The sequence below is a fragment of the Pollachius pollachius genome (genome assembly GCF_949987615.1).
Source record: "Pollachius pollachius genome assembly, chromosome: 20".
NCBI classification, from domain to species: Eukaryota; Metazoa; Chordata; class Actinopteri; order Gadiformes; family Gadidae; genus Pollachius; species Pollachius pollachius.
In genome coordinates, this window is record NC_136953.1 from 12,975,066 (window position 1) to 12,990,535 (window position 15,470).

The following is a 15,470-nucleotide window of genomic DNA, read 5'->3' on the forward strand; positions in this document are numbered from 1 at the left end:
TATCAGAGTTACATTAAAGGAGTTCAGAAGAAGTGGTGACAATTCCTCTTTAAATGTTTTATACCACTCGCCCGGATAGCCATCACTGCCTGGTGATTTGTTCAATTTTAATCTGCTAATAGCACTGTCTAATTCCTTTTTAGTAATAGCAGAATTTAATTTTCTATTTTGATCTTCTCCAATAACCGGTAAGTCCAATGAATTGAGAAGTTCTTTCATCTCGTGTTTTTCTTTTGCTGGGGGCTGAGAGTACAGGTTTTCATAGTATTCTTTGAAGACCTTTTCTATTTCCTCCGGTTTAAATAAAATTTCTTTTGTTAAGGGGTCTCTGATCTTGTGTATCGTATTAGCAGCTTGCTGCACCTTAAGGCGTCTAGCTAAGTATTTAGCCGCTTTGGGGCCCGATTCATAATATGTTTGTTTAGTAAATCTCAGTTTTTTCTCAATCTCATTATTTAAATTGTCGTCTATCTGTCGTCTTATAATGTTTATTTGATGTAGAAGGGCTCGATCCTCATGGTTTTTATGTTTCTGTTCCAGTATTCTTAATTGATTAATCAAATTTTTATATTCTTCCCCTCTAATTTTCTTTTGGTATGCTGCCCTTGATATCAATCTCCCTCTCATAACCGCTTTAACCGTATCCCAAAGAATGGTATCATCAACAGGGCTGTCTATATTTTCTTCTATGCAACTTTTAATTTCTTTTTTAATTCCCTCTTTTGTGTCCCGATTATTTAACATACCTGCATTTAATTTCCAGAGTGAATTTTTCTTCCTTGCCTCCAATTTAATGTTAAGGTAGACTATACTATGGTCAGACAGATCAGCTATCCCAATACTACAATCTTGTATTCTATGTCTGTCTGCTGTATTCATAAAAAAGTAATCTATTCGAGAGTAAACGGAATGAGGAGCAGAATAATGCGTGTAGTCCTTCTCTAAAGGGTGGAGTTCCCTCCACACGTCAAACATCCCCAGTTCAATTAGTGAGATATTGACAAGTTTTGATAATTGTGTCTTATTTCTTTTAGCATTGGTTGTATCAAGTTTAGGATTCAAGACCATATTAAAATCCCCTGCACAAATCAGGGTCCCTTCATTTTCCAAGACTATAATTTCAAACACTGATTTCAGAAAAGTTTTATCACTACCGGGTGGCACATAGACATTAACCAAAGTAACTATATTATTGTCAATTTTTCCCTTTACGACGACATATCTCCCCTCTTTGTCCCTTATTTCTTTAATGAATTCAAAGTTCACACAATTAGAGATTAATATGGCAACTCCTCTTTTGGGGCCATTCTTAAACGTACTATAAAAGGCATTTTTATATCCAAAAGACCCAAGCTTAGAATGCTCCTGCTGAGAGAGGTGAGTCTCTTGTAAATATATCAAGTGGATGTTTTCCCTCTTCATTTTGGTTATTACTTTTTTCCTTTTAATTGGATTATTTAAACCATTCACATTTAAGGACGCTATCCTCACATCACTAACGTGCATCACTTAAGGACAAATAAGAACATCAGTGGCCCCACTAACCGTGCCTGAACAGTGGCACAATACGAACTAAACAAATAAAACACTTGAACTAACCGTGCCTGAACAGTGGCACAATACGAACTAAACAAATAAAACACTTCCAAAAGAAGGAGGGTCTTCTCGTCCTCCAGAATTCCGGTCCCGTTGGGGGGCCGAAGGGAAAGCCTCTCATTCGGAGAGGGCCCTAACTTAGTAATGACATAATGGCCTACGGTACAGGTTTTCGTCATTCTAAATGAGTCCAACGGATAAAAAAAACTATGAGAAAATTAATAAAAAATAGGGTAACACTCAGGTCCCGATAGTCTTTTATACTTACATAGGGTAAACGCGCTGATCAATATTCAGCCTTTTGTAGACGTAGTTTAAAACGGAACATTCCTACCGGACAGGTTATCATGTTTGTTGTCTTAATCCTACTTCAATCTCCAGATCTTCTGAATTCTTGTAGTTTATCCCTTGCGCGTGTCGTTGCCATGGTCGTTGCTGAAGCGGTGCTCCTCCGAGGTCCCTCTCTGCACTGCCACTCCATCGCCGCGGAAAGCCGTGTCTCCAACCCGGTCTCCTCCGTGTCGCGAGCCGGTGTCGGTTCAATGAGTCCGCGTTTCACCAATTCCTCCTTCACTTCCCTCGCGTCGTTGTAGGTTCGGGCTCCCGTGCTCCAGTGGACTCTCATCCTGGTGAATGGTGTCTGAAACCGGATGCCTTTTTCCTTCAGGACTCTTTTAGAAGCGTTGTATTCTTTCCTCTTTTGAACAACCTCTGTCGCATAATCGTGATCGAATGACAGAAGTTTGTTTCTCAGCTGTATTTTGGTTTTCCACGCGTCCCGTAAGACTCTCTCTTTGGTGGTGAATTCCAGGAAATTAACGATGATAGGTCTCGGCTGAGCGCCGGCTGCTGGCTTGGGTGCCAGCGATCGGTGCGCTCTTTGTATTTGGAGATTTAAGTCATCTGGCAGTTGAAGTTCCCGCCTGAGCATGTCTTGCAAAAACTTAGCTGTCGATTCGCCCTCTTCTCCCTCAGGGACCCCATAGATGCGGAGATTATTTCTCCTCGACCTCGACTCCAAATCAGTTAACTTGTCTTGCAGTGTTTTCTGTTCTTTCAAAGAGGTAATGAGAGCGTTGTTTGCCTCCAGTGCCCAAGATTCTAGCTTCTCCAGCCGCGTCTCTGCCTCGTTTAGCCTCCCGCTCTGCAGCTGCTGTTCAGTGCCAAGTTTAGTGAACTCTTGGTTAATTCCTTTTTTGAAATCATCCAAGTCTCGTTTCACGTCCCTCCTCAAATCTTCACCAAATGCGCGGAATGAGGCTTTCATTTCTGTTTTTAAGTCCTTTATGTCCTTGCTAATGTTTGCCAGACCCGAGCGCATTCCAGCCTCGCTGTCGGCTAGTCCAAAGCAGGTAGTTTCATGGCCGCCATCTTCTTCCATCTCGAGGTCAGCTAGCGCGTTTTCAGCTTCGTCTTGCGCCGTATTTTCAGGCTGATTAACCGCAGTTTTCCTACCCTTCGAACCTCTCCCCCTTGTCATTACAGCAGAGATGATTTCTAGATCTGAATATTCGAGTTTTCAGGGGTATTAGCACCTGGCTATCGGGAGCTCTGATACCGTGCGACCTATCCCTCCATGACGTAACCGGAAGCCACTGTAGCATTATATTTTATTACAATTTCACAGCTAACAACTCTTAATATAGCATTTGTCAGCAACAATGGCAAATTTACTTGATTTTAGTAGAAAATGAATTACCAAAGTAGGCCGACACAAAAATACAATTTAAAATACAATTGGTCAGAACTTTGTCTGTGCTGGTAGGAGTGGCTAGCAGTACTTTGAACATGTAGTACAAATTATTTCTTATTTTATTTAAATTAAAGAGATACACGAAATGTCTTCTGGTCTAGAATACCCCAATATTAGAGAAGCTATTTTCTCGAAGACACCTAGAAAATAACCAGTCTGAAATGATCGCCAGAAATACACATCCATTTTCCAGTTATAAAAAAAAAACAGTTTCTGAAAATGGATGGTGACAGAAAATCCTATGAACCGTCCTAGGAGTCAGGCAGAAATACAGTTGGTTAGGCAAACGACAAAGGTGTCACCATGCGTCCGGACTTTGGTAAGTCTTCTTTAGTCAAAAAAGGCTCCTGTGTGTGTGTGATGGTGTATGTGAGTCTGAGAGGGTTCGCGGCTGAACAGCGGTTTGGTTTCCCCGGCTGACAGCCCCCCGCCCCCGCCTCCAAACCCTTCCACCGTCGTGGAGCTAGGGCCCTGGCACCTCTGGAAGACCAGCAGCCCGCCGGCAATGATCCAAAGGAAGAAGTTCACCCACACCGCCGTCTGAGAGAGAGAGAGAGAGAGAGAGAGAGAGATGAAGAGACAGAGACAGAGATGTAGACATAGAGAGAGAGAGAGAGGTAGAGACATAGAGAGACATAGAAGGAGAGAGAGAGAGAGATGAAGAGACAGAGACAGAGATGTAGACATAGAGAGAGAGAGAGGTAGAGACATAGAGAGAGATATATTGAAAGAGAGGGAGAGAGAAAGAGAGAGAGGTAGAGATGTAGTGAAAGAGAGACATAGAGAGAGACCGAGATAGATGGTCAGTTTCACTACTTTTTCCTAATGCTCAAGCTGAGGCATGATACCTGAAGCTTCGAGCACTATATTACTTTTAATAATAACTAGGATTAACTAATACGACTAATACGATAACTAACACGACACGCTCGATGATCAATCACAACCGTCAGAATTGGAGCCAATCATGTTTGTCATACTTAAACGGCGCCGTGATAGGGAAATGTCTGACCGTGTGGTCGTCACTGACACACTTCCTGTTACCCTGATGGTTTCTCGATCCACAACACGATGCTCACACTAAATGTATTAATTTATCCATTCTTCAATTGTATATTTCACTTTTATTTTGTCACTGCACTATGCTTCATTGGGCTAATCAAATATTTAGAATCTTGGGTAAATGTTGAAGGAAGATTTATTTATAATTGTCCCAATGGACTACCTTCCTAAAACTACATTACCCAGAATCCTACTGACCTCAGCATTGTGTAGTCTGGTGTAGAACTGGTGTCCGACAAACGAATTGGCCCACTTGGCCTCCTGGGCCTGCTCACAGCTGGGGACGACAGGTGCAGACATACATTACTGTGTGTGTGTGTGCGTGTGTGTGTGTGTAACCTTGCAGAGCATGATTCATGACTCAGCAGAACAAATCCACTCATAATCGTCACAAATCTATAATTCCTAAAATACTTAAACCGTAACCCCCAATAGCCCTCAGTACAACCCCTGCCTGCTCTAACATGCGTGAACGTTTGATAAAGGCTGTGGGACTCAACACCTCCAAGACGAGGTGGCCGAGTGGTTAAGGCGATGGACTGCTAATCCATTGTGCTCTGCACGCGTGGGTTCGAATCCCATCCTCGTCGCATAGGTGGGGGTGTGAAATGCCCTTTTTCAATAGTACTGTGCTGGCATAAATTGAGTTTACTAACCGCGACTCACAGGGAATGTTGCCTCAGTGAGTTCTCTGTGAGATTACAAATCACCATTGTCCCTCTCTTTCAAACATTTAAGATCCCCACTATTTGCTGCTCTAACGTAAATGTAACGTGAATGTTTTGAAAGGGCTGTGAATCTAACTACATCCAGACGAGGTGGCCGAGTGGTTAAGGCGATGGACTGCTAATCCATTGTGCTCTGCACGCGTGGGTTCGAATCCCATCCTCGTCGCATGGGTGGGGGAATTCCCCCTTTTTAACAGTGCTGTGCAGGCAAAAAACTGCCAACTGACATGCAGGGTATGTCACTGGAGTAAATTGAGTTTACTACCCTCGAGTCACAGTGAATGTTGCCTATTGTGCAGCTGATTAAACCACCGCTGTGTGAGAGTACAAATCACCTTTGTTGCACTCTCTCAACCCTTTAAAATCCTCTTTATTTCTAACTGAACAGTTACTAACAGTAAGAAACAACGTCACTGGATTTTTTCCAAAATTGGATTTTGAGTTGTAAGGATAACGGTAAAGTGTTGTTAGAGTGTGGTGAAATAGACTTGAAAAGTCAACACAGGGTCATATCTAGATGAACCGGTCGTCAGAACTGTGTGTGTGTAAGTGCAAGAATGTGGGCGTGTGTGTGTTGGGTTGAATGTGTATGCACGTGTCTGTGGCCGTGTTTGTGTGTTGAATGTGTGTGTACCTGTGTGTGTTGAATGTGTGTGTGTGTGTGTGTGTGTGTGTGTGTGTGTGTGTGTGTGTGTGTGTGTGTGTGTGTGTGTGCGCGCGCGTGTGTGTGTTGAATGTGTGTGTGTGTGTTGAATGTGTGTGGTTGTGTGTGTGTGTTTGTGCTGAATGTGTGTCTGCGTTTGTGTGTGTTGAATGTGTGTGTGTGTTGATTGTGTTTGTGTGCGTGTGTTGAATGTGTGTGTTTGTCTGTACCTGTGTGTACCTGTGTGTGTGTGTGTGTATGTACCTGTGTGTATGTGTCTGTGTGTGTACTTGGGTGTGTACCCAAGAGGGTGCATGTGTGACGAGGTGGCCGAGTGGTTAAGGCGATGGACTGCTAATCCATTGTGCTCTGCACGCGTGGGTTCGAATCCCATCCTCGTCGATAGGTGGGGGATGTAGTCTCCCTTTTGAATAGGGCGGTGCCAGCAAAACATGTACTGACACACAGGGTATGTCAACCTGTGTGTGTACGTTTCATTTGTCTACCTCTGGGTCTGTGTGAAGGTGTACTGTGTGTGTGTGTGTCCGTGTGTGTGTGTCCGTGTCGTGTGTCTGCCCTACATGGTGATCTTGTCCACGGCCTTCACGATGGAGCTGCAGAGCGAGTCCCGGCCGATCTTCAGAATGCAGCCCGAGATGAGGAGGAAGAAGAGGAAGACCCCGCACACACCCAGGGTGAGGGTCGTCCACAGGGGCGCCCTGGGAGAGAGACACAGGCAAGTAAAGACAGACAGACAGATGGAGAGAGAGACCTACACAGATAGAGACAGACTGATAGAGAGAGAGACCTACACACATAGAGAGACAAACAGATAGGGAGAGACCTACACACAGAGAGACAGACTGATAGAGAGAGAGACCTACACACATAGAGAGACAGACAGATGGAGAGAGAGACCTACATACATAGAGAGACAAACAGATAGAGAGAGACCTACGCACATAGAGAGACAAACAGATAGAGAGACCTACACACATAGACAGACAGATAGAGAGAGAGACCTACACACATAGAGACAAACAGATAGAGAGAGACCTACACACATAGAGACAAACAGATAGAGAGAGAGACCTACACACATAGAGACAGACAGATAGAGAGAGAGACCTACACACAGAGAGACAAACAGATAGAGAGAGACCTACACACATAGAGAGACAAACAGATAGAGAGAGAGACCTACACACATAGAGAGACAGACAGATAGAGAGAGAGACCTACACACAGAGAGACAAACAGATAGAGAGAGACCTACACACATAGAGAGAACACAGATAGAGAGAGACCTACACACATAGAGAGACAGACAGATAGAGAGAGACCTACACACATAGAGACAAACAGATAGAGAGAGAGACCTACACACATAGAGAGACAAACAGATAGAGAGAGACCTACACACATAGAGAGACAGACTGATAGAGAGAGAGACAGACAGATAGAGACCTACACACATAGAGACAGACAGATAGAGAGAGAGACCTACACACATAGATAGACACACAGATAGAGAGACCTACACATAGAGACAAACAGATAGAGAGAGAGACCTACACACATAGAGAGACAGACAGATAGAGAGAGAGACCTACATACATAGAGAGACAAACAGATAGAGAGACCTACGCACATAGAGAGACAGACAGATAGAGAGAGACCTACATACATAGAGAGACAAACAGATAGAGATAGACCTACGCACATAGAGAGACAGACAGATAGAGAGAGACCTACATACATAGAGAGACAAACAGATAGAGATAGACCTACACACAGAGACAGACAGATAGAGAGAGAGACCTACACACATAGAGAGACAAACAGATAGAGAGAGAGAACTATACACATAGAGAGACAAACAGATAGAGAGAGACCTACACACATAGAGAGACAGACAGATAGAGAGAGACCTACACACATAGAGACTGACAGATAGAGAGACCTACACACAGAGAGACAAACAGATAGAGAGAGACCTACGCACATAGAGAGACAGACAGATAGAGAGAGAGACCTACATACATAGAGAGACAAACAGATAGAGATAGACCTACACACAGAGACAGACAGAGAGAGAGACCTACACACATAGAGAGACAAACAGATAGAGACCTACACACATAGAGAGACAGACAGATAGAGAGAGACCTACACACATAGAGACAGACAGATAGAGAGACCTACACACATAGAGAGACACACAGATAGACCATCTGTACCGTGCCCAAGTACGTTAGCCCCCTGAAGTCTAGATCGGTTGGCTAGTGGGAGCACGCCATCCGTACTCAAGTACAGCTCAATTCCCTGGCCTGAGTACACTTCGGAGAGGTGTGCTCAGCCCACGATACAGATGCTAATGAGTTGGCACACGCACACGCAAGGATACGCAACCTGAGCCGGATGACGTATAGTCCATGCGACCCTTCTACCCCATTAAACAATAAACATGGCGGCAAGTGGTTCACGAGTGGGTTCACGTTGGTGCGATAGCGAAGTTGAGTGTTCAAAAATGCCCCGTTCGTCACGGCGCGGGCTTCCTTGGTTCACTAGAGACGGCAGGGCTGCGGACGGAGTCTAGACCTCTTTAAAATAATTTGCATACTCCCGAATGTTTTAATTTTTTTATGAATGAAGACACCCGCATGCAAGAATAAGTTCACGACTGAGTGTAGGCTACAAACGCGATTAACTATTTACAAGTGCAAAAACGCCAAAGTATTCTTTATTTTGCTGACCCCGACAAAAGCCTCGTAAGGACAGTTCCTCTGCGTCTCTCTCGTAGATCGCACCATCTTTCAACGTCTTTGTTCAATACGACTGCTTCACCTTCTCTCACACGATCGGCAGCTCGCGGATTTCACTTTCTCTCCAGTTAGAACTGCTCATGATCATAACGCTGCGTTGTCTCTGTGGAGACAGCGCAGCAACACCTCTACCCAAACCCCCCCCTTGGAACCACAGAATTGTCGCATTTACAACGGAATGAAATAAAACCCAATAAACCGCCAATGTGTGCAGGGTCCGGGAGGGTAAATTGGGTTCCTACCTCAAGCAGGCAATTAACCTCGGGGAGTGTAAACGCGCGGGCCGTGCCGCGAAAGAGGCGTGGATAAAACAGTATATTCGGAAGTGTAAAAACGCTCAGTGAGAGAGGGCTGTATCTGAGTAGAGCGGCTCCAAATAAGCAAAAAAGTCAGTAAAGTGTCAATTGTGTTCTCTGTGTTGTTCTCCATTGTTGTTCTACTAAGCAGCGGACGCTTGGTGATGACGTAATACGACGTGATGACATACAAGAGGCAACCGAACTAAGGCCCAGTTGAGATTGCCTAGTGTGAGCACAGGCCAGTGGCACAGCGGGGGGGGGGGGGGGGGGGGGGCAACTTCTTTGCCTAGTGTGAGTGCGCCGAGAGACAGACAGAGAGAGAGAGAGAGAGAGAGAGAGAGAGAGAGAGAGAGAGAGAGAGAGAGAGAGAGAGAGAGAGAGAGAGAGAGAGAGAGAGAGAGAGACCAACACAGATAGACAGAGACTGAGAGACAGACAGACAGACAGAGAGGGAGAGAGGGAGAGAGAGAGACAGAGAGAGAGACAGAAACACACACAGACAGAACAAGAGGAGAACATGCCATTTAAGGCAGTGGAATAGCACAGGCATTCAAAACTCAACCTCGATATAAAACTGGGCCAACACTAACACACATCCGTTTGTTTATGACGTGCAGAGACACGCAGAGACCTTCAACTCCATTGTCAACCGCACTTGACAATGTCCATATTTTTGTTATAAAGTACGACCGAAAATAGGAGCACACGACTTGGTTTCAACACACACACACACACACACACACACACACACACACACACACACACAGGGTGTTTTGATATTATATTAATTGAGGTGGCAATTACAGGTGCCACTATACAATGCAGATATATTATATATATTGTTAAATTCAATAATAATTATGACAATAAAAAAAAAAACGGTGATTCAAGGATACATTGCCGATGTATGGGTCAGACCCTAGGAGAGACTCACCTTTGCGTGGCTCCATCGATACAGCAGGAGTAGAGCCAGTACAGTGACAGGGTGAAGCAGGTGACAGCGACAATCACAGAAATGGCCGACACAAAGTAGCACAGGGACGACGGGCTGGACCCAGTGGCTGTGATGGTTTGGGTCAGGTTGTTGAAATTCACCGTGCCATACAGCATGCACAGACCGCCGAGATTACCCTGTGAGAGAGGGGGGGGGGCTTTTATTTTGAAGGAAAACTTTTATTTTATCGATAAAGACGCTGTTTCTTTTTCCTTTTTTTGCTACTAAGGAGAAAGACAGAGAGAAATAATCTTTACATTTCTTGTGTAATATTTGTGTGAATGGCAATAACAAGCCCCAATACTTTTACTTTGTTAAAAAACGAAATACGGGGTAGCCTACTTAGTGGGAATAAACTAACTAAAGAGGGAAATAAAAAAGACAGACAGAAAGAAAGAAAGAAAAAAAAGGACTTTCCGTTAACGGGAAACACGTTTGTGATTGTACTTTGATCTACAACGGAAGTGCGAAGAACTGCAGGACCGTAACATGGACCTATTAAAGAACCGTAACAGCAGGGGCCTTCGGCAGAGCTCATGATTTCAATAAGGAGGCGGGGGCATAATTGGGCACGAGGACGGAAGGTCACATGAGGTGGTCGGCGCGTTGGACTCTTTTCGGTCAACATGTGTGTATCACTTTAATTCACACACGCATTTGTTTCCACGTACTTCCCAAATGAGTTTCAATAAATAAAAGACGGATACACAAAAAAGGAAACTAAAAAAGTGTGCGGTCTATAGAGCGGGATAAAAAACGTCTCATTCTATCTCGCCTTCACCTTTATTATACTTGATTCCAACATGATCAAAGTAGGCAAGATCATATGCGATCATAAGCGTTCATATCGAAATCAATCCCCCAACTTGTGTCTAAGAAGAATTTACAAGGGATTTCTAGATTAGACAGCCGAACTTTATAGGTTGTGACAGTTTGGAGTAAACGTCAACAATCCGGTGAACACGCAATAGCCCAGCCAGTAAGATACGACGCGTTAAGTTATGATATTTGTCTTGCTTAATAAACTACTTGAGCAGCATGTGGTTCAACAAAAATGGACTTTGGCCCATAACATAACCACAGTGGATCACCATCCACTGACTTCGCCAATCGGACAAGGAATCTACCCGGAAGAGCATGCAACGCGTGGTTGATCTATTTGCCTTCCCAGAAGATGACTTAGCCTATGTTTTACCTGTGTGATGGCGAGTGAGGCGGCTGTTACGATCCCACATACGAAACAGCTCGTATACAGAACCAGCTCCGCAACCATCAGGCAGGAGAGCGTCATCCTCCGTTAGGAAATGTGCGGAGTCTCACGCCTCGGCCTTCCTCCTGCGCAGAAGTCATCAAAAGTTAAGGCGGGAGCGCGCACTCCAAATTGTACAGGGGGAAACGGGCTTTTCTCGGACACGCGCATTAACGAAATAATAAATCGTTCAAATAGCTCGCTCTCTAGATGTTATTTGTATCCTTGTCCGCTGATCGACAGGCTCTTTTAGTCATTATTTTTTTCCTTGAACCGGCATAAACTAGCAGTTATTCTAATAACTGCAAAATCAAGCACAGAAATCATGTCTGCGCCTGAAAGAGCACACACTGCCGTCTACCGGTTACTTCGAGATATGGCACGCATCGCGTTACAGATAACGGCGGTAGGCTCATAATTTCGAGTCTACTATGCCGATAGTGTATAATTCATTCGCCTAAAATATTGTATGGGCCCTAAATTTCTCACATTGCAATAAAAAATGACAGATATGATTGTCTTGGTGAGTATTCTATGACAGGTTACAGGCAATTTAAGGAGGCTATTTTTGTGGGAACATAACAGCAGTAAATCCTGGGTCGGACAGACCCAATACAAACAATCGTGTACCTGGCTCGTAAATACCAGGGTGTGTGTGTGTGTGTGTGTGTGTGTGTGTGTGTGTCCGTGTGTGTGTGTGTCCGTGTGCGTGTGTGTGTGTGTGTGTGTGTGTGTGTGTGTGTGTGTGTGTGTGTTTTGCGCACACACGACGAGTGCATATGTGGCCCCCTACTATGTCAGCCTCCTATAGTTAGTCACGGGCTTAACTGCTTATGGGGCTTGAATGGCGAAGACTGACTGTGTGTGTGTGTGTGTGTGTGTGTGTGCGTGTGCGTGCGTGTGTGCGCGCGCACAGAGGGAAACCACGAAGCTTTCATATTTTAATTTGCGCAGTAATGTGCACATCAAAATTCAACACTGGGGAATGAAGCACATAATTCAACAGAACCGTATTTACAAATTAGAAGAGAATTATGACTAGCAGGAAGAAGAGGTTGAAAGGCCAGTCATACAGTATGCAGTAAAAGCGCACATAGCACACTTGAAACAGGGACTACCGGCGTAGCTTGGCTTAGCTTCGTCTGACAGGCAACAGTAGAAAGGATACAACATGATCATCTTTGACTTGATATACATGGAGCTGAAAATAATGGGTCAGAATTCTGAGAACAGAGTAAGCATTTTTGTAATTGATCGATTCGAAATACCAAACATATTTGAGAAATTTTAATTATTTGGCTGTTAATTTTGGATTATGATCAAATAATATAATTGAGCTTAATAGTTGAGTTAGTTGTGATGGGAAACTGGAATTCTGCATCACATTGTGATAATTATAATTATATTATTTAATTAATTTGATTTTGGATTTTTGTCTTGTTTGCAACTTCCAGTTACTGCAAGTAACCACCAAACCAGACTGGAAATGTTATTGAAAGCAAGTTATAGCCCTTAAGCCTGCAAAAAAGAACATTTATTTTTTCAATTACAATAGAGACACAAAAATATTATAGTTTACAATGTAAGCGAATATATAAAGAACAAGATTATATCCATAAAACATAAAAAAAAACGTAAAATTCATTATTTAAAATTAATACTTTTTCCCTTTTCAAGAGTAAATTTTAACAATATATTGAATCACTTTACACGCAAATGGTGTTGACATTGTTTTTTGTTCAGTAGAAGAAACAACATAAGCAAAAAAACACCTTTCGACTTGAGCAACTGTTCTGAAATGAGTCATGGCAGAATTTGAGTTACTTCTAGTTTTTCCGTCACATAATCTCACAGTAAAATTGAACAACGATAATACACAAGGTACATTGTGGAAATTTATTCCCAAAAGGTTCATCAAAGAAAAAAAAAAAAAAAGTAAGTCAGAGCATTGACCTTCAGAAGCCCATTTCAGATAAACAATACGTCGAGAGTAGCAAGAAATTTTGACATTACAAGATAATAATTACACCAAGCCCACCATATTTAATTATAGTCCGTCTGTTTGGGGGCGCTTGTTTTGCCATGGGCCAAACAATGGCCGTGACGTTTAAAAGTGCACCAGGGAGATGGTACGTCGCGGGTTTTAGAAAACAGGAGGGGCTCAAATAACCAGCACTGTCTCAGTCCAGTGGCCCCCAAAACATATTGTTATAATTGCCAGAAAAGGTATCATCCAAGGTTTCTGCGTTATTGTACACCAACACGGGTAACAACAGATCTCTGTCTCCACTTTTCATTTTAACTGTTTTTCAAACTAAAATGGCCCCTTCCTCTGTAAATGAATACTGTGTATATCAAAGTAGTGTGTCGTGTGTGTGTGTGTGTGTGTGTGTGTGTGTGTGTGTGTTTGTGTAATGGAGGCTATTTTATTAAGAAAAAAATATGTTTACTGTAATGATGGAGTTAAGTGACATGGCTTTTATAAGAGACATAAAGACACAATGATTGTGGTTACTTGGACCAAATACAAACTTTTTCTTTTTTTACACTAGGAAGACAGCTTTCAAGTGTGGAGATATATCAGAATGTTTAAGTTTGAATGTGGCTTTGAATTGGTTGGTCAAGTTAAGTGACAGTAGAATCTTTCACACTTTTAAAATAAAAAAATCTTAATGAGGATGATTTCTGCTAATTGTTCAGTTTTGTTTCACAATTCGAAATACTGTGTGTAACGTGTAACATAATCCAGCTCAGCCTAACCCTCGTATCCCATCCTATTGACAAATGCTGTATTTAATTCTCTTCTGCGAAAAGTGAGCGTTGTGTGTTTGTGAGACGATGCGTTCAAAACAACGTTAGCCGACGGGACATCCCGGCAACCTGAACGCGTCGGGTACGGGGCTGTCCAGTTTACAGATGATTTTATATATTCCTTTCTTCCAGCAGGGGTCAGTGTCCCTCCCGTTGTGAATAGCAGAATAAAACTCCCTCAGCGCCACTTCGGCTACCTCAATAAATTTCTCAGGAACCTGCATGAGACAAGACAGAGATATCAAGAGGGTAATGCATTTTGAGGATATATTGGTACTTGGTTGGTTATTTGAAGTGACAATGGGAACGTTCATTTGTATACAAATGACATAAATATTAAACTATTAAATGAGAGTATATTACACAAAACGAGACCGCGTCGAACATACATTTTTATTGATGAAACATTATTGCTATGTTTTCTGTAGAAAAAAACGGCCGGTTAGCTCAGTTGGTTAGAGCGTGGTTGCTAATAACGCCAAGGTCGCAGGTTTGATTTGTACTGGCCAATGATTTTTCAACCTCGCTTTACACCGGATGGCCGTTGTATGCAGATTCCTAATCCATTTATAGATAAAGTAGGCCTAGATTAAGGTTTCATTGTTAACTTAAAGTTACCAACTTAATTAGCAAAATTTAGTGGTATATGTTCTCTAATGCATTCTGAGATATTCCATATTTTCTAGAATATATATTCCGGAGGTCAGTTTCTGGTAGTTACTATTAACAGTTGTGGCCAGTTAGCTCAGTTGGTTAGAATGTGGCGCCAAGTTTCCAGGTTCGATACCCATTCTGACTTGTAATTTTGATATATCAAATAATATAACATTTATAAAGCCCTGTTTAAAATGGCATATTTTACAGTTCCTTGTAAAACCAAAGTTTTATTTCTGTAATTTTTTATATCTATCTAAGCGTTTGTGTAGCTCACTCCCAAATGTGGCTAAATCCCCTGATAAACATCACTCTCATTATAGTGCACGTTCAGATCGTACAGCTCACTCTAGAACGAGGCACACTCCCCTGATACACATCACTCTCACTATAGTGCACGTTCAGACCGAATAGCTCACTCCCCTGATACACATCACTCTCATTATAGTGCACGTTCAGACCGTATAGTTCAGTCCCCTGATACACATCACTCTCACTATAGTGCACGTTCAGACTGTGTATCTCACTCCCCTGATACACATCACTCTCACTATAGTGCACGTTCAGACTGTGTATCTCACTCCCCTGGTACACATCACTCTCTCACTATAGTGCACGTTCAGACTGTGTATCTCACTCCCCTGGATACACATCACTCTCACTATAGTGCACGTTCAGACTGTGTATCTCACTCCCCTGGTACACATCACTCTCACTATAGTGCACGTTCAGACTGTGTATCTCACTCCCCTGGTACACATCCCTCTCACTATAGTGCACGTTCAGACTGTGTATCTCACTCCCCTGGTACACATCCCTCTCACTATAGTGCACGTTCAGACTGTGTATCTCACTC

At 43.0% G+C, this 15,470-nt stretch overlaps 1 protein-coding gene across 1 annotated transcript; it reads right to left on the bottom strand.

The window, feature by feature from the left end:
* Nucleotides 1–3,207: 3,207 nt before the first annotated feature.
* LOC307091498 (transmembrane protein 179B-like) lies at nt 3,208–11,239 on the bottom strand. Its single transcript, XM_079758497.1, has 5 exons — nt 11,096–11,239; nt 9,841–10,037; nt 6,364–6,501; nt 4,610–4,688; nt 3,208–3,889 (listed from the first exon to the last, which is right to left on the bottom strand). Exons 1-5 carry the CDS (start codon nt 11,189–11,191, stop codon nt 3,680–3,682), a joined length of 720 nt encoding a protein of 239 aa, XP_079614623.1. The 5' UTR covers nt 11,192–11,239; the 3' UTR covers nt 3,208–3,679.
* Between the last annotated feature and the right edge of the window lie 4,231 nt (nt 11,240–15,470).